At 43.7% G+C, this 24,038-nt stretch overlaps 7 protein-coding genes across 7 annotated transcripts; 4 read left to right on the top strand and 3 right to left on the bottom strand.

Moving 5' to 3' along the window:
• The first annotated feature begins 88 nt into the window (after positions 1-88).
• On the top strand, positions 89-3,185 carry LOC108043224 (probable G-protein coupled receptor Mth-like 12). The gene is made up of 7 exons (XM_017121808.2): positions 89-1,525; positions 1,580-1,730; positions 1,795-1,971; positions 2,248-2,499; positions 2,565-2,721; positions 2,786-2,986; positions 3,043-3,185. The coding sequence occupies exons 1-7, from the start codon at positions 1,052-1,054 to the stop codon at positions 3,089-3,091; spliced, it is 1,461 nt and encodes a 486-aa protein (XP_016977297.2). The 5' UTR covers positions 89-1,051; the 3' UTR covers positions 3,092-3,185.
• A 417-nt stretch (positions 3,186-3,602) lies between these two features.
• On the top strand, positions 3,603-9,265 carry LOC108043236. The gene is made up of 2 exons (XM_017121839.2): positions 3,603-7,777; positions 8,253-9,265. Exons 1-2 carry the CDS (start codon positions 4,047-4,049, stop codon positions 8,314-8,316), a joined length of 3,795 nt encoding a protein of 1,264 aa, XP_016977328.2. The 5' UTR covers positions 3,603-4,046; the 3' UTR covers positions 8,317-9,265.
• A 745-nt stretch (positions 9,266-10,010) lies between these two features.
• LOC108043243 (sorting nexin lst-4) lies at positions 10,011-13,644 on the bottom strand. Its single transcript, XM_017121852.2, has 3 exons — positions 12,754-13,644; positions 11,120-11,772; positions 10,011-10,622 (listed from the first exon to the last, which is right to left on the bottom strand). Exons 1-3 carry the CDS (start codon positions 13,510-13,512, stop codon positions 10,331-10,333), a joined length of 1,704 nt encoding a protein of 567 aa, XP_016977341.1. The 5' UTR covers positions 13,513-13,644; the 3' UTR covers positions 10,011-10,330.
• An 817-nt stretch (positions 13,645-14,461) lies between these two features.
• Positions 14,462-18,080, top strand: LOC108043230 (sialomucin core protein 24). Its single transcript, XM_017121827.2, is given in 2 exon segments — positions 14,462-14,793; positions 16,185-18,080. Coding segments are annotated over 2 exon segments (771 nt in total). The 5' UTR covers positions 14,462-14,720; the 3' UTR covers positions 16,883-18,080.
• A 201-nt stretch (positions 18,081-18,281) lies between these two features.
• LOC108043228 (nucleolin) lies at positions 18,282-19,664 on the bottom strand. Its single transcript, XM_017121825.2, has one exon. It carries the CDS (start codon positions 19,566-19,568, stop codon positions 18,441-18,443), a length of 1,128 nt encoding a protein of 375 aa, XP_016977314.2. The 5' UTR covers positions 19,569-19,664; the 3' UTR covers positions 18,282-18,440.
• A 43-nt stretch (positions 19,665-19,707) lies between these two features.
• Positions 19,708-20,895, top strand: LOC108043229. Its single transcript, XM_017121826.1, has 2 exons — positions 19,708-19,857; positions 19,922-20,895. The coding sequence occupies exons 1-2, from the start codon at positions 19,770-19,772 to the stop codon at positions 20,881-20,883; spliced, it is 1,050 nt and encodes a 349-aa protein (XP_016977315.1). The 5' UTR covers positions 19,708-19,769; the 3' UTR covers positions 20,884-20,895.
• LOC108043227 (nibrin) lies at positions 20,842-23,735 on the bottom strand. Its single transcript, XM_017121824.2, has 4 exons — positions 23,672-23,735; positions 22,795-23,607; positions 21,046-22,730; positions 20,842-20,986 (listed from the first exon to the last, which is right to left on the bottom strand). The coding sequence occupies exons 1-4, from the start codon at positions 23,688-23,690 to the stop codon at positions 20,906-20,908; spliced, it is 2,598 nt and encodes an 865-aa protein (XP_016977313.2). The 5' UTR covers positions 23,691-23,735; the 3' UTR covers positions 20,842-20,905.
• Between the last annotated feature and the right edge of the window lie 303 nt (positions 23,736-24,038).

Genomic DNA, 24,038 nt, shown 5'->3' with positions numbered 1-24,038 from the left:
AACCTTATTATGATGTTCGTTTTATCAAATTAATTTTAACAAGGAAACCTTCTACACAATCTCAAAAGTATGCTAAATTTTTACAGCACTAGAATAGTTATAAAACGAAAAAATAATTTCCATAATTTTAAAGGATGGAGACGTTTATGCTAGAAAAATTTCGAGCCAATGAAAATTAGGGACAAAAATTAGAATACTGAAAAATGTAGTATAGTCATATTGAACTTGCCCATCCCTTAGCATTTTTAGGGTGCTGCGCTTAAGGATAAGCAGCACAAACATAAATATACAAAAGGGGGAATAAAGGTACATTATTTCTTTTATAAATATTATAGTCTGAATAAAATTTTATTTCTGCGCCAAATGCGAACTTTGAATGTAGGATCAAAGACATGCCCATTATGACAAAGATCCGCAGAATAATTCCCTCTGATAGGGTTAGAAAATTATTTATTAAAAAGTAAATAATTTTTAACCCTTTGAACGGGAATCATCCTTAAAAAACAAATGTCAATTTCATAAGGTTTGAATAAATTAATTTATGGTTATTATTATATGGCCATTTGCTTTTCAAATTAAAAAAAAAAATATTTTTAACTCCGTGCAAATCTTTTTAATCAGCATCAACAGTCAAGTGGATGTAGAAGTGTGCGTGTGTTTTAATCGGAATTTCTGGCTCCGTTGATAAGGTCTTGAAAACTGTTCGTATCAAATCATTTTTCCCAAAAAATACAATTGAAAATATTTCGCAATAAGTAGTGTAGGCTGTTGAGTACTTTATCTAATTCTCAAGGAACCCATTTAAATTATACTTGTATGCAAATAGTTGGCAGAAACGAAAAAGCTTGTGCAATCTCAAGGATCCTTTCTATAAACTAATTGGGCTACAGGGAATAAGTCGGTTTAATGAAACCCCCAAACCAAACCCCAAAAGTCGAGATTGTTTTTTAGGTCTTAGAAATAGTTTCAATGCAGGCTTTATAAGCTGCACACAAATTGTTTTGAGCCTCAGTCGAGTTTATCGTCCCAGTTAGATTTTTTGTAGAACAAAATGGGTCTGCTCTCAAAATTGTTGGGTATAATTCTTATTCTAACTGTCGTAAAGAAATCGAGTGCAGACATTTCGTGCCACCTCTCCGAAACCATCGATATTAAATATTTAAAAAGGGTTAACGGCAGCTACATATTTGATGGCCGTGAAATTCCTGCACACCTCATAGGAAAATACAATTATACGGTGCAGGAAAATGGATCCCCGAATTTGGTGGTTAACAATTTAAGGGCATGCGTCTGCAAGGAGAGACCCTGTGTCCCGATTTGCTGTCCCCGCAAGAATATGTTGCCCAATGGAACCTGTAATGATAACCTGAAGGAGGAGATCGTGCGAGGTAACCGCTTTTTGAATTTGAATAGCTGCAAAGGAAATGGGCAGTACAATCTTCTCAACTTAACCGTGATAAGGGATATGTTTCTGCCCTGCGATAAAATGTTCAATATCGGGGAAGATGAATTTACAATTCATACGGTATGCCCTTTGGTTTGCCATTGTTTCTGCATTTCTAACACAAAAACTTTTCAGAACGGAACCTTAATTATCGACTTTATTAAAGGTGCTTTTTCCAAGGAAGATTATTGCTTGTATCCGCAGTTTCATTCGGAAATTCAAAATCAATCCATATCGGTTGCAATCCACATTTGCCCACGGGGAATTCCAGAAGGCTTCCTTAAAAGTAAGGACGATCATTGATTGTTAACCTCCCCTTTAACTTTCCTTCCCTGTTTTTGCTCCTCCAGTCATGATGATGTCATTGGTATGTTTTATCCTCACAATCGCAGTCTATCTGTACGTTAGGAAGCTCCGGAATTTATTCGGCAAGTGCCTAGTCAGCTGCCTATTTAGCATGTTCATGGAGCACCTTATCTGGATACTGGATCAATTCGATTTACTATACTACACTTGCGCTCCAGCAGGTAAGTAGTTAAAATTCACACGCGATTTGTCCTCATTAAAGCAAAATTGCATTTTTTTAAAGTTATTTCTTTAAGCTTGTAGAAACTCAGAAAGTTATAAATCTATAAAAAAAAATAAAATGAGTTTTTTTTTTCAATTAAATTTGGAATACACAAAGAAATATATTTAATTTTTCACTTCCAGACAACAAAATTTTGAAAATGTGCTTGTTTTTGTAACCCTTTACCTAAACTTATTAAAGAGACAGGATACTAATTTTCGGTAATTTCTCTCAGGTTATAGTAAGTACTTCTTCGAGATGGCATCCCATCTTTGGTTTTCTATCGTCAGCTTTTGTTTGTGGAATGTTATCACTTCGATCAATTATTATGAACCTCGTTATCAGTTCGAGAAATATAGCGCATTTGTCTGGATCACCGCTGCTATTTCGACAGGAGTCATTTATGTGATGAATGGAATTTGGGAAAAGGATCTTCAAAAATGGAATTGGATGCCTCTAGTGGGATTTTCTGACTGCGCTGTAAAAGGTGAGTTTTATATGGAACTACATTTAAATAAGCACTATATTTAACAATATTATTTTCTCTTGTAGTCTGGGATTCATCTTCCTGGATCTACTACCAAGGACCGATTATGATCCTAGGCATCTTCAATTTGATCATGTTTGTCTTGACAGCGATTTACATTTTAAAAGTCAAGAGGGAAATCAATAGGTTCATCCAAACGGAAATTTCGACAATCTTTCAGAGGTGTATATTATACCCTTTATCATTTTGTAACTAGCCTAATACTCTTTATATTTTCCGATCTTAGCTACATACAGTTTTTGCGGCTCTTTGCTATCATGGGCGTGTCCTTGATCCTGCTTCAAATTATGCATTTGGCACAAAAACATGAAATTATTCAGACGGATATATTTATAAAAGCTATATTGTACTTTCATTCCGCCTTTGGTATAATTATATTTGTACTATTTATCCTTAAGCGCAGCACTTTAAGGATGCTCAGGGATAGGTAAGTCCTGAATAATTATAATAGATTTTCGAGTAACCTTATATTTCTCCACAAAGGTATCGGGGAAGAAAGAAGAAAAAAGAATTGTCAAAGGGCCGCAAGTAAGCAGCATAACTGACGAAATTGCAAGCCAATTTTTTTGGCAGAGACGTCTCCGTCCTTATATAGTTATATATAGTCACAAAAGTTATTTCTTAGTTTTATAACTATTTCAGTGCTGATAAAATTTTGTGTATCTTTATTTATTTAATAAAACAAACATTATTATAAAGTTAAAAACATTACGACATAATATAAAAATGTTAAATGAAAATATATGAGTTAATTGACGCACATTAATTGAAGCAACATAGGGTTTTCTTAATTAAAATAATTTGGAACTTTCTTAAATTTAGAAATCTTAAATTTATTAATTCGGCCTTAGAAGTTTCTGACATGGACGTTTATCAGTCATACTGTAATAAATTCACTAATTTTAAAAATATATTTCAAATCCCGCGGCATGGCGATAGAAAAGCTCATAAGACAAGTTGGCACTCTTACAGAAATCGGAAATCGACGTGCCAGAAGTAAAATCGATATTGCAGATGTAAAATCGATATGCCAAAAACAGAAAATGAAAACATATCGAAAGCAAACATATACATACAAAATTCATTGATTTTGTCAACGTAAAACATATAGCGCACGGCATATAGGAACTCCAATTGGAATTCCCGAGTGAAGTTAATCGAATTAGAAACGCTGGAGCGGAGCGGCAAGTGTGCGGCGGCAATGCGAACGGACTGAAGTTGGAAGCCCCAAAGCGAAGGCTTTTTACCAGGGCCGCTGTCCAATCAGAACGCTGCTCCCAATCAGAAGTGGCAGGGGGCGGGGGGCACTACCGAAAAATCCGGATACGGGGGGAAGTAGTGTGTGGTGTGGTGTGCTGTGTACGGAAAAGGAAAACCAATCGAGTGGGAAAGGAAAGCCAGCAGCGGTGATGGGAAAATGACCAGCACTGCGGCACCACTACGGATACGGACCACGGACCACTAGCGGATACGGATACGGCCGTAAAATGCCCCGGAACACTTGCAGGCCAAGTGAATGTGCAGCAGCTAGCCAGGATGAGCCGGAGGCGAATGCGAATAATAATAATAACAACAACAATAACAATGAGGGCATCATCAAGCAGGAACTGGAGGCAGCTCCGCCGGTTTGCCACCGGAAATCGGAGCGCCGGAGAGTGGCCCGTGATATCTTCCTGGTCTTCGAGGAGCAGACCACCCGGCGCCGGGGGAAGGGGGCCAAGGGCAAGGCCACGAGGGCCAAGCAAAAGTTCGGGCACCTGAAGGTGGCCAACACGCCGCGCATCAACAAGAATGTGCTGCGCGAGATCAAAACGGAACCAAAGTGCAGCCCGGAAGCAGTTGTCCCGGCTGCTGTACCAGCTATCACACCCATTCCCGCACTGAATCCCAAAGTTCCACAACCCAATCCCCTCCTGGTGGAGGAGCAGCCAGCCAAATCATTGCCGCGTGCGGCTGCCGTGAAATTGGAAACCAAAACAACAGTCACATCCACAGCCACTGCATCCAATGTTGTGGCACCCAAGCGGATAAGTCCCAAGCCCAAGGCTCCATCCGCTGGGGAGGAGGAGCAGAAGAAGGAGGTGTCGGTGCCAACTCCTGCCCCTCCATCACCAATCTCTCAGCCCGTTCCCGCATCCGCACCTGCACCCGCCACAACGCCCACGACGCCCAGCGTCAATCCCATCTTCCTATGGGTCAAACAGGACGACACGCGCATTGTGGAGGTGCGCTGCGAGGACTACGACAAGCGGAACCGGATACGCCTGACCAAGACGACCGATGGCTGGCGCTCCATGCCGCGCACAGATGCTTCCTCAACTAGGATAGTCAAATTCTTCCATGGCTCCGCCGCGCCTTTAATGAAGGTCAAGCGCGAGCAGCACCTGCAGCGCCTGGAGGAGGAGGAGCAGCAGCAGCAGCAGCACCATAATCATCATCATCATCATCAGCACCAGGAGCTGGAACCGTTAGAGGATCACGAGCGGGAACAGGACCAGGCGGAGCAGCAGTTGCCCTCCATGGCGCAGAATCTGCTGCACGATTGGGATGACAGTGCCACGCAATTGCCAGACGAGATCGAAGAGGAGGAGGAAGAGGAGGAGGAGTTGGAGCAGGAAACCGATCCTACAGCACATCAGAATGGCCACCTGACCACTGTGCTCGAGGATGTGGTGGTGCTGCCGCCGGTCCAAGAGCCGGAGACGGCGCCCACGCCCTGTTTCGATGGTTTACTGGACAGCGAGGAGACCAATGCCTCAACCAAGGCCACCAAGACCAACACGCCCACATATCAGAGCTCCACGCCCTCGCCGCTGCAAATGCAGCTGTGTCCCAAGACGGGTCTGTTCCTGCCCAAAGGAGATCTTGCCCTGGTTCAGCTTCCCGAGGAAGATGCCCTGCATGAGGAGGAGGAGGAGGACAAGCCGATGGCCGGAAACGATCATGTGGAGTGCTTCGATGCCAATACCAAGAATCTGAAGGATCTGCTGGACGATGCCGATGATCTGCTCCAGAATTGCAGCAGTGATAACGGCAGCAGTGGTGCCGATCTGCTTGACTCGCTGGTCAAGCGCAGCTGCGAGGATAATCTCGTCCAGGAGAGCAGCACCGGCAGCGGGAACAATCCGCAGAACTCCTCTTCGTCCGGCGACGAACTGAGTTCCTTCTGTGTGCCCGATCTCGAAAAGGACCTGCCCAGCATTCTCAACATGGACAACGATGATGCGCCCAAGTGTCTGTCCTTCAACGAGGCGGGTGAGATTGAAGGTCTGAACGGAGAACTCTTCCTGGGCATCGAGGCTTTCGAAAAGCAACAGGAAGCGGTGGCCACCGAGCCGGAGCCCCAACCGCCCACTCCAGCCACCGTGGAACTAACCCAAACCCCCACGCCCACACCCACGCCGGAAAAGGAGAAGGATAAATCCGGCGGAGCGGACGAGACGCCGAAGGATCTGAGCTACAAGAAGCGCGAGGAGGTGTGTCCGCCCTCGGAATCGCGTAGTCAATGTGCGGTGACCTCCAGCTCGGATATACTCAAATCTCCGGACCGGGATCTGCAGTTGCCGGCCAACTCCATACCTGCCGAGGTTGAGACCACCTCGGAAACCATTAAAAATCTCATCCTAGAGCAGTTCCTCAAGCTGAACAACAATCCCCAGCAGGCGGAGCCCATGGATCTGGGCAAAGCGGGTCGCGATGGGAAACTCGAAACTGTCGTCATCGACGACGAGGAGGAGGAGTCCAGTCAGCCGTTGAAGAAGCGTTCCAAGGCCAGCATCAAGATGGACAAGGATCCGGACGCACTCACCCAGCTAAAAATGCTGATTAGCAATCCGCAGTGGAAGGTCCCAGACCCGATACTCGTGCCAAAGGATCGCCTGGGAGCGGTGTTGGCCTCTCCAGCGCGTGAGATTCCACTGTTGCTGACCACCAGGCCGGAATTGCGTCTTCCCGAGGCCTTTGCCTATCCGGAGATCATCCAGAATCCCAACATTCTGGTGGTGACCATGGAGCAGCTGGAGGCCATCCTTCAAACGGAATCGGATCAGGCGGCCAAGGCGACAAAAGACCCGGATCCGGTGATCGTGGTGCCGAGCAAGCCGAGGAGTCCCAGTCCCAAGCAGACCCTGCCCAAGCCCTTGCCTGCTCAACCCAAACCACCAGCAGCTGTTCCAGTGGCACCCACTCCGCCCTCGCCGGCGGACTCCAGCCTTTCCACGGATCTGAATGCCACCACGCTAGCGCTGCTGCAACAGATGCTGTGGCTACCCTACTTTGGCCAGCTGTCGCAGGAGATCTTCAAGACTATCAAGGATCCACTGGGACTGCAGAGGAAGTTCATGAGCAATCTGCTGCCACTGTACAACAGCCAATTCGGATTGCAGCATCTGGACGAGCTGTACAAGCAATGTATGAAACAAAAGCCGACGGAGGAGCAGCAGCAGCAGCCTAAGGTGCCCACTCCAGTATCGCCTCCGGCGGCAGCTCCTCCTCCTCCACCTCCTGCCCAAAGTACGGCCAGCGGATCGAACGCTTTCAATGGCTTCACCAATCCGGTGGAACTGGCCCTCATGCAGAAACTGCTACAGCCGCAATTGCCTCAGTTCCTCAACTGGGAGGCGGCAAAGGAGGCATCATCATCCACATCCTCCGCCGCCTCGCATCATCATCATCAGGAGCACAAACGACCCCGAAGGGAACCGGAAACGGAGCCCATCTGCAATTTTACCAAATCCAAGCCGGCATCCGGTGCTCCAAGTACATCTGCTGCTCCACAAGCCACTGCTCCTGCCCCGGTGGCCACCACTGCTGCTGCTCCGGCGCCAGCGCCGGCGGAGCACAAACCCAGACTGACCATTAAATCGCTCTCAAACCTTCTGGAACCGGAGGCGAACGTGGTACCCCTGCTCAACGTGCCCTTCGACGGAATGCGAGGACGTCCCTCCCTGCACAAGTCGACGCCGGATCAGGTCAAGGTTGACGCTGGAACTGGACGCACCCTGCGCTCCAGCAAGGCCTGCGTCACCTACAATCCCCTCGAGCAGGCCAAGCAGCAGATGCATGCGGTTGCTGGATCACAGCAGCAACGGAAGCGTGGCAACATGCTCGCCCAGGATGTCCAGCAACAACAACAGCAGCAGCAGCAACAATTTGCGGATGCGGCGGCGGCAGCCGGAATGGATGCCAACTCAGCGCTGTGGCATCCACTCTTTGGAAGGTGAGTAATTTATAATAAAAATAGGGGATCGGACTTATCGATGGTTCTAACTTAAAAATGGAAAGAAGATAGTATAGGCTTTTATTTATATTTACAGTTTTCTATTCCATTCGCTATGATGTCATGAACATATGATAGGATGTACATGAAAGTCAACCGAAAAGATTTCTGTGTCACTCTCCTTAAATTCTAAAGTCTTTCGAAATTGAGTCATGGAAATTTTCTCGATTACTTGCTAGCTAAATTGTATACTTACATTGATGGAATTTGATCCGCGAGTTCATAGTTTATAGAATTTTTCTATGACTCAGCGTTTTAGATCCGCCTTATTTAATATGACTGTTTTACGCATTTCTTATTTATGAATACCTTTTTGTTATAGGGTTTGATCTAAATAGTATTGATCGGTTTTAATCTGCTTGTCACTAGGAGCATTAACTATTCTCCCCAATAATTCCTGTTTATTTTCTTTTAGCAACCCCAAGCAGGGCTACAACAGCCCGTGGCAGTGGACTACGGTGACGGCTTCTGGCGAATGACAGTCAAGCCGGGCTCACAAGGAGCCAGCACCTGCAACGGGAACAAGGACGGCCAGCTACGAGGAGCAGCAACAGCAGCAGCAGCAGCAACAGCAGCAGGACTACAGCAACTACCATGCCTCGGCCAAGCAGCAACAGCAACAGCAAACACAACTTCCAGCAGCCAACAATCAAAATCACAGCAACAATAGTAGCAATAAATTTTGTTATCCTACGGCGGCGGCCATGGAGAATATGTTCCAGAACAATCAGATGGCGGCCGCCGCCGCCGCACGTGAATCGCTGCTGAATTCTTATCTGTATCAGAAAGAAGGCGATCCCGGCAGCTATATGTCGGAGCAGAGCTACTGGCAACAGCAGCAGCAACAACAGCAGCATCAACAACAACAGCAACATCAACAGCAGCAACAGCAACACCAGCAACAACAGCAACATAAGCAACTCCAGCAGCAACAGCAACAGCAGTGGAGCGGCAATAACGGCAGCAACAACCAAAGGAGCAATAACTATGCCAACAACTATGCGGCGGCAGCAGCGGCATCCATGTACATGCAACACTTCAATCCCTACATCCAACAAAAGGCGGCAATGCTGGCGGAGAAGGCCGCACAGGCGGCGGCGGCAGCGGCGGCGGTCCAAAACAATAATGGGAGCAACAAGCACGGTCGCTTCGGCGGAGACTACGGCTAGAGTCCACTGGGATCACGGTTCAACCAACCGGATCGACAACACTTGCATATTAACATAAACATATAGGCATATATAACACTTACGTGTAATAATAACTATATATTTAGAGGCATCGTATAGGCCGTTTTACCGCCAGGAATTGGTAAAGGATAAACCATGATTTTCCTTTAATTTAATACACAGGAACAGCAACAACAAGGTAACCGGAAAGCAACAACAATAATTTATAAACAACAAACAAGGAGAAAAACAAAAACAGAAAACAAAAAAAAACAAAACTTAAATTGAATTAGTAAAAATTTGTTATTGGTAGTTTGTTAACAAAAAAGAAAAAACAAAGATGAAAACAAGAAAAAAACACGAAAAGTAAACAAAAAATAATGTAGTAGAGCGATGAGAATGCGGAAGGCAAAAGAAAAAACCTAATTATTGTATTATTGTTAACCAAAATCTATTATTATTATTATCTCAAGCTGCGTTATATTATTATTATTAACTCGTGTGTCTGTATATAGCGTTTTTATCTAGATGTATTACACTTAGTGATCCCGTACCCGATCCCTGATCCTTATACCAAGATCCACTTCGTCTATCCTCCTTATCGCCAGGACAATCCTTGGACCCTAGACCCTTACCAAAAAAACAAACAGAAACCGCAGCGCTAAAAGGCAAACAACCAATTTTGTATTCATTCCGAAATGTGTTTTCTTTTTTGTTTTTACTAGTTATTACGCTGATTATTTATGAACACGATGGAAATGAAAATGGAAATCCCTAACATGTGCAATCTAACATTTATGTTCTAGATACAAAAACCAAACACAAGAATCACAAAACTTATTAACGCGAAAATGGCAAAGCAAAAAGCATGAACATGAAAATGGAAAAATAAAGAGATCCCTTTTAGAGAATTTCGCTGATAAAGGCAACAGAATAGCAAATTTCAACCGACTTTTACTTGGTGTATATCTATAAAGATGATTCAGTGCATTGAAAGTAGTGTGTGCGGGGTTTCACAAGTGCTTTTGTATAAATATATTTATATTTGCATTTCAAGTTCAGTGTATAATAGGCATATAAAAGTTAATTTCTGTATAAATACGCAACTTTTCACTTACAAACAACATTATGTAATATTTTTTTGTCTAACATTTAGTTAGAACCACGCTTAAAGTAAGAGTTCCTTTCTAAGGCATTTGAAATGCGCGCGTGCGAATGTTTTCAGCTATATCAGTGTGTATTTCTGTGGAAGTGTGTGCCCGGTGTGGTCTCTTTGTTTCTTTGTGCTCCCAGCCGATCTCCAGCGATAAGTCCACAGGTCAATCTACTCGATCTGACGACTGGCCTCCTGCAGACGCGCCACCACGCCCTGGTAGAATTTAATTTGCTCGCCAATGAAATTCTTGAGCGTGTGCTTCAAATGCGTATCCCGCTCGCTCTTAAAGTGGGTCAGCTCGGCCAGAACAGTATAGGAGACGACATCCGTGCGCCGATTGACGTCATGCATCTGAGGATTGTTCATCTTGCCCTCGCCGGCCAATCGCTCGCAGTCCTTCCGCTTCTGTATGGCGCCCTTGTGCGTGGAGAATATATCCGGAAAGCAGTTGAGTACGCCCCTTTCAAAACAAACCGAATTAGAATTAGATAATGGTTCTAGATCATTGGTTCTATCTAAAAATAGTGATGGGAAGACACAACATTTTGATTTGATACCACAATAAAGGTCAACATGCGAAACAATCGAGAAAAGAATCTCAAAATAAACTATTGGCAACTAATCTACTTTTCTTGCGAACGTATAGGTTAAATAAAGCAGTGCTACCTGTGCACCTTCCAAAGAAATCTTAAAAGTTCTATACAAAAATTGTTTACATCTTAAAAGTAAACAATCAAAACTGAAAACATTTGATTCGTTTACAAATAACAAATTGACTTGATTATTTTATAAGCCTTGTAAAGGGTTAGCTAATGAATTACCTTTTTTATTTATTTATTTTAAAATAAATTTAAATAGTGTGCTATTCAACTAATCAGCATCTAGTGTGCTATACAATTGATCATCTATCATTCTTTCAATTGTTTATCCCCATCACTATCAAAAACACCAACTCACCTGTAGATGTGCAGTCGATCTGAGAGGGGTATCCAATCAAGTTTCGGCTGCTCACCAAAGGCCTGGCCAATACCAATAAAGATGCCTCCGATGCGCCCGATGCTCTCGGAGAGTGGAACAGCGTTCCGGGTTGGCGCACGTCGCTCGTCAATGGCCAACGCCTTGGCCAGGTCGGAAAGTCCGTCCCCGATGCGCTGGAATTCCTTTTTACTCTGGGTCATCGAACGCTTGGCCATGTCGTTGGAAATGCTGTTCAGGTTGCGCACGGCCACGTCCATGCTGTGGATGAACTGAGTGCCCAGCTCCATCTGGACGTCAACCTTGGAGTGCAGCAGGTTCTTATCCGGTGGCGAGATGGCCAAGCAGTAGTTGACTCCCATGTAGGGATCCCGCTCCGCCTTGCGCTTGCCCGACTTCCAGATCTTCTCGTCGCGACAGGTCAGGAAATGGTACCACACCTCGCACTTGGAGATCACCGGATGTCGGCACACCCAGTCCACGAACTCCTGCAGCTGGACGCGGCGGTGCTCCACGAATTGCTCCTCATAGCGGCCGGAGATCTGCTTGTCCGGCAGCGGTGGCACCGGAACCAGGCAAAACTTGTCCACCAAACGCTCGTGCAGCCAGTCGAAGTGCTTGTAGCGACGCGACACCTAACGAAAGGGAAACCCAGATTAGATATGACCAATTAATTGTGAAATGTGACACGGAAAGAGGAACTCGGAGAGGGGGGTCAGCGGTTGGTGCTGAGTCATGCCCCGCGGTGGTTCGCAAGCAGAAGCAATCATTGTATTTGGCGTTGGCTACCAGTTGGTCAGAATTGCCCCAACAAAGAAGAATTTAAAGTGTATTCTCGACGCTGTAATACCGTACTATCCCAATTCTTTTAACTCTTTAATGAAAAAATGGACGAACTAAGAAGATCAAAATGTTTACTTGAATTTAGTTTTAAAATTTTGAAGAATATACAAAATGCACATTCATAATTTAAGTTTTTAGATAAAATTAAATGTAGCGTAATAAAGATAAATAATAAGTTTAAGTATCAAAGTGCCTTCCTTATATAATAGCAAAAATGATGAAATACTTCATGTTCAAATACAGATTACATTTGGTTTTCTCTTCTCTTTTAGAACTTCTTGGATTGTATAAAAGTCTATATATATTTTTTTAGATAATGTTTTTGTTTGTGCTACAAAAAATAATGGAAGAGCTGAAACTTATGTAAAAAACATGTAGATATAGATAGGTATAGATAAAGAAAATGCAAGTTAGATAAACAATCTGATCTGAGTAGAGAATACTGTACTGTCCAGTTAACTTTATAAGTTGCAGAAAGGTCATTTTAGGGTCGATTCAGTTGGGAGAAGTCGGTCAGCAATTAGTGCGGAGTTTTAATAAACAAAGGACTGGTCTTTTTTTCATTCCGTCAACGCTTTGTCTTCCCGAAAGCACATGACCCAGCCCAGATTACCCTTGGCAGAGGGTAGAGAAAATAAAAGCCACATATCATCAACAAAACATCGACTGAAAAGCTGAATAGAAGCACTGCACCCGTAGTTACACACTCATACGGCGGGGAGCTTTATCGTATTGTGTTGTTAATCACGGCGATATCAGCGGAGCGAACTTACGGATATGTTATTGAAGCTAGGCGTCAGTTGGTAGGCGATGAACGTCTTCATCCCCTTGAACTTGGACTCCTTCTTTGGACTGGCCACCACAACGGAGTAGGGCGAATGGTTCTGCGTCCACTGGTAGATGGAGTCCTCCAGCTGTGTAATGTAGGCCATCTCGCATTCGGGTATCTTCTCCTTGGGGCTGGACAGACCGAGTATATACGAATCGGAGCTCTTGGCGAACATGCCCTTCTTGACGGTACCGGCAGCACCAGTTCCTCCAGCCATGGAGGCCAGCGATTGGGTGTCATCACTCGGGGCAATGGGTAGGTGTTTGTTGTCATAGTCACTGGTGGAATGCGACAATCCTCCAGCGCGTGCCGCCTGTCCTGCTGACTTTGAGCTGGCAGGACCAATCTCCGAATAGGTTTTATCATCGTTGTCATCGCTCCAGTCGTCCTCGTCGTCCCAGTTGCTACCATCGTCCTCCGCCGTCTGATCGTATCTGGGCGGCGGTGGCGAGGCAAAGGGATCCGGAACCTGTGGCACCGAGGTGGCTCCACTGGCGCTTAGTTTCTGGGCCTCCGCCGCCGACATCACCTCCACGTAGGCCGCCGGAAAGAGGCCGACCCTCCCCTTGGCGTCCTTGCCCTCCCACCAGCCCTCACCCACGTCGCTCCGCGTCACCGAGAGCACATCGCCCGTGGCGATCGAGAGCTCCGAGGAGCCCGGCTCCCCATTGAAGTCGTACATTGCGCGCACGTACGAGGTCATCTTGACACTTCCACTTGCTCCTGTCCTGGTCGGTCCTTAAGGTGAATTCGAATCCCGTGTCCACTGGGGCCATAAACAGACAAAAAATAACTACTAAATCTGAATCACCGACTGTGTGACCGGACTGCGGACTACGAAAATATACCGAAACTAAGGTTTTCGTTTTGCAGCACTACAAGTAAGGTGCAGCAACACTATAAATATCTGGGGAATTTACCCAATTTGTCGATAACAAGATTTTTAACGTTTCAAAATTTTCATATATTTTTGTTTGAACAAAACATACTTTTTAAAATCATCATAAAAGCGGAAGTCATGGTCGGCTATGCTTCTAATGAAACTTTATAATCAAAAGAATCAACGCAACCATTTTTAACGTTTCAAAATATATATATAACTTTTGTCTGAACAAAATATAGTTATTTTAAACAATATAAAAACAGAGAGTAATGGTCAGCTGTGTTTCTAATGCAACTTTATAATCAAAAGAAACAACAAACTATTGTGTTTTTTATAATAGTTTGGGATTGTCGAGCTAAGCAATCCATACCTAACTCAATAATACACTAAAGGTAGTGTAAAGCGCACTCAATTAATAATAATACAGTTATTTGATTGGTGAATCTAACTATATAATATTTACAACATTTTGTTATTTGATTTTTGGTATACTCAATATAGATACGCATTTTTAAAGGAGGTAATTGAATTGACATGTCTGTGATTATGGTTACTAATCAGAGGTCACTTGTCAAATATTACGAGTATTTTTTTCTAAAAATTTAAACAAAGTGTGCTGGTAAAAGTGCTAAATTGATTGTTAAACATATTTCAGAAAACATACAATTAATTTTGCTGAATTTACAAGACGAACGGTCACTCAAATAGTTTGAGGAATACCCTTTTTAAAAAGTGGAAAGTGACAGGGCTGCAAAAGCACGGCTCAGCTGGCGATGTATCGGGATGCACCAGAGTATCGAGTTGGCATAAAAAAATCTGGTCTTCGTGTCGTGTTATTCATTAATTGCGCGTTGCTTTAATTTGTCGGTGAGCAAAATCGGAGCTCGGCGATATCGCCAGTTGTGCAATACTTGATTTAAGCGGTATCTGTAACTCCGTAATTCCCTCTCCACTTGGAAAACCCATTTTTGCAGCCGCATACTTGCAGATACTTCACTTCGTTTCGATTTTATATTCTCCCGACCGCAATGAATCGACAGGCGAAATTCCTAATCTTGTGCCTGTTCGTGGGGCTCTTCTCCGCGAATTTGTGCGATGAAGGTGAGTCTTGAATCGAATTAAAATCAATTTGAAATAAAAAAAAACAGTCATTTCTTAATTATGCACCCACACAATTGCATGTGCATGCGCGTACGTGTGAGCAATCATTTGCGTGTGTGTGAGTGTGGGGTTTTTAAATGCCAATTACTATATTGAATATCAATTCTTCGGCCATTTTCCCTTTCTCCAATTGGGGGTAATGTTCTCGTTAAATAAACACACTGCACTCTACAGAACTACAAAGCTCCCTTCGTATTTATTATGGTCCATTCCGGTTTATTTTGTGTTATTATAGTTGGCCATCTTTTCGTAATAACAGAGTTTTAACCTAATTTCCGTACCACCTATTTTTCCATCATTATCTGCTGCTTTCTTAAACATAAAATACAGTTTCAAGTTCCATTTGAGATCCCACTTTGAGAAATACAATTTGAAATTTGTTTACAATTTTTTATTATTATTTTTTAAGACTGTCTGTTTTTTTAACAATAACTAAAAAAATTAGATATTTTATAGGGTATTTTACTGTACGATTTTTCCATGAGATCATTTTAACTTTAATTGTCACACTACTGATCAATAGCTTATTTTATAAAGCCATTAACGGTATTAATAATAATGCTCCTATTTTGTTTTTATTAGTTACCTTTTTTAAACGATTAATAATTTTTGAAATAATAATAATAATTTTTTAAAAATCATTGTTCGAAATCTTGGCAAATTACTCAAAGAATGACCTTTGTTGTTCTGTTATCTTTTTTTTTCTTTTTTCGATGACTCATGCATCCTTATCATTGCTGTTTATTTCGCAAGCCCAAGTTTATAATACTACGATAAATACATATTTTTATTCTTTAAAATATAACATGATATGAATAAAATAAAAACCCACTTGTATGTTTTCCATCTCCGGATATTGGATTAAAATTAAAATATAAGCGGAGATAAAAAAGTAGCTTTTATACGAATAAAACAACAAATTGCACGATTTATTATTGTCTCCCTTCACGTTTTTCAAGAAAAAATTGAGTACCATAATTATATTTGACTAATTGAGGCTTCAAGATAGGGAAGTCCGAGTTATGTCCGATTAATCAATGCCTTACTCTTTTTATACTCAAAAAAGTTAGAATAGTTGTTTATCTATGACATGTATTTATTATTGCAAATGTTACTTTATCGATTCCACAAATTTCAAGATAAGTTAAACTGTAGTTATTTATTTATTTCTTATATTTTGCGACAGCATTTCTAAGTTAGATTTCATATCTTTTAGAACTTTTCTCGCCCTTATGGTTTTTACATAGTTGTAGCTTAGAATGAAATATTAGACTTGACCACCAGCATAGATGACTTTCTAATTACGGTTCCTCTTTATTTGTCCACTTTAGCTGCAGTAACCACACCGGGTTCCAAGGACAACACCACGCCTGTTCCAACGCCGGATTCCAAGAACACCACCGTCGCACCGCCGGATACAACGACTCCTGTGACCACACCGCCAACCACCACAACTAGCTCCACGACTAGTTCTACCACTGAAAAGCCCACAACCACCACTCCGGCCAGCACCACTACGCCCAGCACCACCACCACTCCGGCCCCCAATACCACCACCACCAAGCCTACGACCACGCCGAGTACTTCGACCACTCCGCCTCCGAACTCGACCACAACTACGCCGCCGACCCCATCGACCACTCCGGCGCCCAAGCCTGTGCCGTGCGGCCATTTCGACGGATCCTCGTTCATCGGCGGGATAGTGCTGACTCTGGGCCTGCTGGCCATTGGATTGGTGGCCTACAAGTTCTATAAGGCCCGCAACGACCGCAACTACCACACCCTTTGAGCCGCCACAGCCTTTACGTCGGCCTTCAATGCGGCAGCCGGAGCGGCGGCGGCCAGCAGCAGTGCCGCATCAACAGATGCGGAACGCGTGCGGTTTGTCCAGCCTTCGATACCGCTAAGATCGCCGCCGGCGCAGCCGCCTCCGCCACCACCCACCCAAATGGGTGGCAGTGGTGGCGGGGCGGCGGCAGCTCCGCAAAACTGCTCGCCATCGGCCCGGGATCGGCTGCTACACACGTAATTTAAACGCGGGGAACTACACGTTAATACCCATATAAATGCTATCCAAAGAGAACCCCAGATATTCCCAACACACAACACAGTCAAGTAAAGTCAGTTCTTAAATTCAATAATAACCCCCAGAGCGGACACGAGCAGGCTCTAGATTCTTAAGTACTTTCCTTATCAGTCACATGGCGACCCACACAAACACTCTGAAAATAACAAAAAAATATTTGTCTTTAATGCATTGCATCCATATGTAAGGGTACGTTTTTTGCAAACATCAGTTTATCAGCAACTTGAGCGGATGTTCAACGCCTTATAGAGGAGCCGGCGGAGCCTGTCACAGGGATCCCATGGCGACCATGAACAGAGATATGAGTAATGAGATCGAAACAAAACGAAACGAGAGGAGTAAGAACAAATAACAGCAAATATGTGAGACTGCTTGATAGCGAGAAAGTGAACAGATCAGAAAACGGAAAGCGGCTGGCTACGGCTTTGTTTCTGGAATTCATAGAGCTACGAAAGGAAATATATAAATTTTGATTATATTTACACAATTTTGAAAAACTAAAATCAATTCATTTTAGGAACTAAGAATATATACTACCTAAACCGAGCTATACAAAATGGAAACGCGTTTCAATTTCCTTTTTTAATGTGCATTTTTTTTTCCCTCATAAAAAACTAGCGTTAATGTTTGCTGCGTTTCCCCGGTCTTCGCCCACGTATCGATTCTCTTCACTACCCCGACATCCCGGGGTATGTAGTATTGCAAAAAATCAATAAAGCGACTCACGATGCACAGCAACAGGATTTACGGACTGCGGTGCACGGTTGATATGCGTTTGTATGCAATATAAACAAATATTTATAGCGCTGAATAGATTGCAGCTGAGGAGCCTCCATGTTAATGCATACACGCAAATGTTGAATATTTTGTACTAGTATTGAAACTATACATATGAATTACTTTTACCTACCCGCGCTTACTGTTGAACAAATACACCTTTGAAGCTACAAATCGATCACATGGACCCGTCAAGTTTACGCGAATGAAAACTCTGTGCACATGAAAATCTCATAAGTATATAAGCTAAAGTAACCAATCAATGTATATCCAGTAAATCACTCAGCCGGCTTACTAAAATATATAAATAAATATATCTATGTCTGTATATCGTGTACGATAATAAATATTTTAAAAATTTAAATGCGCTTGATTTATTATTCATGAATGTATAAGTAACATTGTCCAAGAGTTCCATGTACATGAATGTAGTTCCCGCAAACCTTTCTTCACTTATTAAACAAGATGGTTAAACAAAGACAAAATATAATAGGTTTTAATGTTTGTCGGGTAATGGTAAATGTTGACCAAAAATTGGTATTTAAATAAAAAAAAAACTCTGCTCTTCACAAACATATTTCTCTAAAATCTTTATTAAACAGGATGGTTCAGAAAGACAAATATAATAGATTAAGACATTAAGTGTTTCGTTTAACACATACATATGTATTTATTTGTCAATCAAGAATGGGAAATATTAACATTAGGAAACCTTAACTACTTTCTATTCTGCACTTAGTTTCTTTAACTTTTTTGATGTTTTAATATTGAGGGAATTTCCCTTGGACGCCTTTCTCTTCAGGTTTTCTTTCGGTTTTTGTTGGATGATCTTTTCTGGTTTCTTGATTTCGGGGGCTTCCCCTTTTACCGCCTTGGATTTCTCGTTATCTTGTGACTTTGGCTTCTGGAATTTCTTGTCGGGGGATTTCCCGTTCTCCCGCTTTCGCTTTAGCTTATCTTTCGGGTTCCGCTTGTTCTCAGTGTTGAACCGCAGTATCAGTTGGGTGCCCGCCAGACTGAGCTTTTGTTTGATGACCTTGCGTGCAGCGTGAGTGGTTGGCAGGGTTACGGTCGCAGCACTATAGTCACGGAATTTTCCCTTGCCAGGGCGTATCTGAATGTCCACCGCCTCCTCGAACAGCTGGCGCACCTGGGCCACCGAACTGGTCTTGGGCAGATTGGTGATGACCACGGATGAGGTGAAAATGCCCTTTCTTAGAACCTTCTTGGTGGCTCGCTTCATCAGCGTCTTGGTGCGCTTGTTCTCCACGGATGTCTGCTTGCGGGTCACCAGCTCGTTGACAAAATCATCAGAATCCGTTTTGGGCAGGGATACAAATATACCCTTGTACTTTGCATCCTTTTCGATGGAGGCTTTGATGTCATTGAAGGCCTGGTCGCGGTCCTCCTTGGACTTGAAGTCCACCAGGCAGAAGCGGGCGTGCTTCTGGCGAGGCTTTGACGACTTAAGCACCAGTGGATGCAGTGCCTTCACCTTGGCATTAAACTCCTCCACATCCAGCGGCAATTTCTGGGGAAAGCGGACATACAGCCGGGTGCCCTTTAGCTGCTCGTACTTGGTGTGGATCTGCTCTTCGATTATCTCCGCCTTGCTCTTGGGTGCGGGCTGCACTTCTTCCTCCTTATCCTCATCATCATCATCATCAGCTTCCTCCTCATCCTCATCATCATCTTCATCGGATTCCGTGGCACTGGCGGCCAGATCCAGTTCGGAACCATCGGAATCCTCCTCCTCGGAGACACCTGACTGCTCTTCGCCATCGGATGCTTCAGAGTCTCCTGACAGCAGCTCCTCCTCTTCGGATGCACTTTCAACCTGCTTTTTCTTCATGTTTTGTCGGAAAATTAAATTGTTTTAAATTCTACAGGTTGATTTTGATAGGCCTAACTATCAGTCTTCGATAAATTCAGTTCGCACGTGTACGCTTCAGTGTGGCCAGATCAGTGGACTAGCAAAATCTCAAAATTAAATATCTACATCTGGCAATGCTGTTACGTAGCTCTGTTTATTTACCTTTTTTCAAAACGCAGCATGGCGATTGAAAATCCATGTTTTTGGAATGAATTTGAATTAAAACAACCGCCTTTAGTGACCCTGCAAGTGGAGGACACGGGCTTTGGTAGGTGGCATCTATTTGTGAAGCTTAAATATTCGTTTAAACCAAGTTACTCCTTACCCCACAGCCAAAAATGTCTTCGTGGTTATCAACAGGTTCCTGCAACAGTTGTCCGAACCGGATGCCAAGGATTTTGATGAAACTGCGGCGCTGATAGGACGACTGATGGCGCGCAGGAAAAACTCCTTCCGAAATATGCCTGGATTCCGGGCTGTCTGTAAGCTAAATGCTGCGCTGTGCCGCCTTCTCCGCTTGGACTTGGCCAGGGACTTGGAGCAGTTCCGCGGTGCCCTGCCGGATGCTTGCGATGCGGATCTCGCGGGAGCCATGCCCACGCGAAGCAGCTTGGAATTTATATTGGTGCGCCTGCTGGGATTCTTTCATCTCCACGAGCGGATCAGGGATTGCTGCATCACGGCAGCTACCTATTTTACCCAACTCCTTCGGAATAACTTCTTTATGGACTTTACTACGTTACTAATCGCTGCTATTGCAAAGATCAACAAACTCAGCATCATGCAGGCCAGCAAAAGTGCTACTCTTTATAATAAGCTGCGCCTCCAAGTAACCAAATTTCCACAGGTAGATAAGCACAAGTTCCTGGCGGAGAATCAGGAGTTGCCTTTAAAATTACAGCCTCTCAAGAGCACACTTAACGAAACGAAGGACGCCGCGACACCCGCTTTGGTGCTAAAACCCGTAAAGGTAATCACCAAGGTGGAAAAAGCCAAACTGAAGGCTAAATCCGACGTAGGCACTGTTATTGCCAGGGATGACACACCCGCCCAATGCGTAACCAAAACTAAATTTAATGAGGAGGCTCTCGCCACCGTGGCGGATGCACAGCAGTTTATTGCCCGTGAGTCCAAGGCCAGAAAACAGAATCCTCCCCCAGATACCTGCTTAACCAAGAAAATAACCAAGCACGAGTGGCTGGCCGCCCAGACGCTTTTCCAGCGCAAGTTGTCAAAGGATCCCGTCAAGGCCTTAAGCATATTTCGCAAGTTTATTGTATCTAAAATAAAGTAAATTTAGACAAAACAAAAGATAACTAAACACAGGTCACCATGCCATCAGCCAGCTGCATACTCTTTAGAGCCACAACACGCCGTTGCGGATGGGGATTGTTCGTCTATGGGCGTAAACAATTTATAATAAGTCATAATACTCCATTATTAATTCAATTCTCACCTTGACAAACTTCTTAAAGTTCTTGCGGCCGCTGTACTTGCTAACAGAAGCCTCAAGAGAAGCATCCACTTCATCTTGAGAGCGATTGATAATATTTAGGTTGCACATGCGCACCTCGATACTGTCTTTCATGGCGGTAAGCCACTTCTCTTCGTCGGGATCCGTCTTAATAGATTTTTCTAGTGAAACTTCTGGATCTGTTTCCAGCTCGGATTTGATATCATCATGCAGCCTGCTGCACGATAACCAACCACTTGTATCCACTTTTCTGGGAAGCTCCTTGCGTTGCCATACAATATACTTGGATTTTTTCTTTGTTTCCACATCGACCTCGAAGGGCTCGGTCAGCAGGGAGTCCTGGTCAACGGCAACGCTTGGCCTTTCCGAGTTTATATTAAACAAGCTATCCGTTGAATCTTCATGGGTCTGCTCGTCTTGTTTCTTCTTTTTCTTTTTGCTGTCCGCAAAGTTAAAGAGATTGTCGCAGTCATCGCTGTCGCTTTCGTTTAAGAGTTCTAGTCGCAATCGCTTGCGAGGTTGTGTTTGGGATTGAGAATTCAACTGGGCAGGCACCGAGGCCGCCTCTTGTGGCTGTGACTTCTCTAGAAAGTTGAGCACACTGATTTTGCCAGTCGGTTGACCCTTGACCGCTGACTTTGGCTGAGCAACTGTCGCTTCGGGCTTCTGGGGAGCTGTTCGAAATGAAAATAGTTCTCTATCATCCTCTTCATCATCAGAGGCCACTAATAGAACAGGACGTTTCGATCCCGTCGATTGCTTTTTCGGCTGTTGGTTTGTAATATTGGTAGCCGATGATTTGGAATTGAGGCGTGGTGATGTCCTGGTGAGAACTGACGCTTCTGGTTTCTTTTTGACCACTGCACAATTGTCAGCCATAGAACCTTGTGCTTCTTTTTGCTTTTTGGAATTTGTAATCTCCTCATCCGAAGAGTCTTTATCATCCGAGGCCACTAATAGAACAGGACGTTTCGATCCCGTCGGTTGCTTTTCCGATGATTTGGAATTGAGGCGAGGTGATGTCCTGGTGAATACTGGCGCCTCTGGTTTCTTTTTGACCACTGCACTCTTATCAGCCACAGCAGTTTGCGCTCCTTTTTGCTTTTTGGAATTTGTATTCTCCTCATCCGAAGAGTCTGCACAATAAATGGGCTTGCCCCTTTTTGTAATATGTTTATTTGGAGCTGGAACAGGAGGTGGTGGTTGTACAGTTTCCTCTTCATCAGAAGAATCCACTAGTATAGTCTTCTTGGCGGTTATTTTTGGTTTCTCGGGGAGAGGTGGCTTGGCGCGCTTTGATGAGGCTGCTTCCTGCTCCTCATCTGAGTCGAGAATAATGGCATGACTCCGCTTACGCAAAGATCTTAAAGATGTTATAGGTTCCGAATCGGGTTTGGAAGACTTTTGTTCCATATCACATGCGTCCGACTCCGGCACCACTAGCTCTGAGATGGCTGAGCCAGTGGATTGAGCTGTATTACGTTCCGTGTTGGGCACAATGATTGAAGAGTTCAAAGCCATTGAGGAAGTCATAGACTCCGTGGTGGGCATTGAATCGTTGATGAACTTGTGTTCTGGGTTGCAGAACTCCTTGATAGAGCAATGCAGTAGGGCCATGCCAATCTCGTAATCCTGGATTACACGTCGACCGCTCTGCTCCAGAATATCTAATAAATAGCATGTTTATCTTAACTCGATTTGAGAATTATTTACATTTTTTTTTTGACTCACCTTGTATACTGTTGATGGATTCAGATGCCTGCGATTGGGTTGAAGGAACATACTGTATGACTATCACATCACTTTTTGTTAGGAATGTCTTGCGCACACCCGAATTAAGGTTCTTGCAGGATGCACCGGCTTTCTGAACCACTGATCCGTACATTTCGAAGTGTTTGTGATTCATGAATACGAACGTCTTGCCGGAGAATAAACGGGTGCGTTCGGGTCGCCAGGTGACATCCATATTCGTGGGCTGGTAATCCTCTGGCTGCGGCCATCCCTCCTTGACATGGATGGTCTGCGCTGAGTGGAGCATTTTTCTCCAGTAGGCAAAGGTAACAATGGGTTTGTTTTCAAGTAGGGCGTGAAGTAATTTCACGGTCACTGAGACTTCGTTCATGGTAAGATGGGAGCATTCCTGCGTCCAGCTAGGACTTACAGTTCCACCCATGGGCTCGAGCATCTCCGTCAGCTCCTTGATCTCAGGTCGGGTTAAAGCGGAGACGGCGGTCACCAAGTTGAGTCGAGTCACCTGCCAAATGCTCATGTTTCCGCCAAAACGAATACGAATTCCCACAGGCACTGGCGTGAGGGTCCTAGCAAGGACTTGTCGGGGCTTCTGAGAAGTCCCTCGGAAAATAAAGGTCCCAAATCTGGAGCCCAGGTCCTTAATTTGCAGAGTGTCATCCCCATATGACTCCGGCAGGTGTAACTCCACATGATTGCGACTTATACTAAGATCCTGCGTCACAATCAAATCCGTGCCCAGGCGACCTACGGTATATACACTTTTGACAGGCAACAAAACAAACTTTTCGTCATCTGTAGGGAACATTTGAAATGTTATTAATCAATTAGTTTTTGGTATTTAGGTAAATTTACTCGCCTTTAGTTAAAACAAACATAGCTTCAACAATAAACACAAAAACAATATGTATGAAATATTTCAGTATGACCTTTTTATGGTGCAGAGGTAGATTTTTTCTACACAGAGAGGAAAGATAATGTGATTTATTAATATTATTTGGATAAAATGTAAACTTTGTATTTTATTAGTACACAAATTTAATTCCTCAATAATAGTTTTATTTTAACATAACGAAAATACAAAAATTATAAATTATGAATGTTATCTTTAATATAATACAATTGTTGTTAGTACTTGTAACACCTGTTTTCATATTCAAAAAGAAACACATTTTTTGTTGTCCTAAGTAGAATAGTTTATCAATTCAATTTCAACAGAAGATAGG

Source organism: Drosophila rhopaloa, unplaced genomic scaffold (genome assembly GCF_018152115.1).
Source record: "Drosophila rhopaloa isolate 14029-0021.01 unplaced genomic scaffold, ASM1815211v1 contig_163, whole genome shotgun sequence".
In the NCBI taxonomy this organism is placed as follows: Eukaryota; Metazoa; Arthropoda; class Insecta; order Diptera; family Drosophilidae; genus Drosophila; species Drosophila rhopaloa.
This window is presented reverse-complemented; position numbering and strand designations above follow the sequence as displayed.

Coding starts and splice junctions, on each gene's coding strand:
- LOC108043224 (XM_017121808.2), top strand. CDS start 1,052: ATGGGTCTGCTCTCAAAATTGTTGGGTATAATTCTTATTCTAACTGTC. Junction 1,972..2,247: donor CTACACTTGCGCTCCAGCAG/GTAAGTAGTTAA, acceptor AATTTCTCTCAG/GTTATAGTAAGTACTTCTTC. Junction 2,500..2,564: donor TTCTGACTGCGCTGTAAAAG/GTGAGTTTTATA, acceptor TTTCTCTTGTAG/TCTGGGATTCATCTTCCTGG.
- LOC108043236 (XM_017121839.2), top strand. CDS start 4,047: ATGCCCCGGAACACTTGCAGGCCAAGTGAATGTGCAGCAGCTAGCCAG. Junction 7,778..8,252: donor TGGCATCCACTCTTTGGAAG/GTGAGTAATTTA, acceptor ATTTTCTTTTAG/CAACCCCAAGCAGGGCTACA.
- LOC108043243 (XM_017121852.2), bottom strand. CDS start 13,512: ATGACCTCGTACGTGCGCGCAATGTACGACTTCAATGGGGAGCCGGGC. Junction 11,773..12,753: donor CTAGCTTCAATAACATATCC/GTAAGTTCGCTC, acceptor CCCTTTCGTTAG/GTGTCGCGTCGCTACAAGCA. Junction 10,623..11,119: donor GATCGACTGCACATCTACAG/GTGAGTTGGTGT, acceptor TTGTTTTGAAAG/GGGCGTACTCAACTGCTTTC.
- LOC108043228 (XM_017121825.2), bottom strand. CDS start 19,568: ATGAAGAAAAAGCAGGTTGAAAGTGCATCCGAAGAGGAGGAGCTGCTG.
- LOC108043229 (XM_017121826.1), top strand. CDS start 19,770: ATGGCGATTGAAAATCCATGTTTTTGGAATGAATTTGAATTAAAACAA. Junction 19,858..19,921: donor AGTGGAGGACACGGGCTTTG/GTAGGTGGCATC, acceptor CTTACCCCACAG/CCAAAAATGTCTTCGTGGTT.
- LOC108043227 (XM_017121824.2), bottom strand. Junction 22,731..22,794: donor ATCCATCAACAGTATACAAG/GTGAGTCAAAAA, acceptor GCTATTTATTAG/ATATTCTGGAGCAGAGCGGT. Junction 20,987..21,045: donor ACTTTAAGAAGTTTGTCAAG/GTGAGAATTGAA, acceptor TTACGCCCATAG/ACGAACAATCCCCATCCGCA.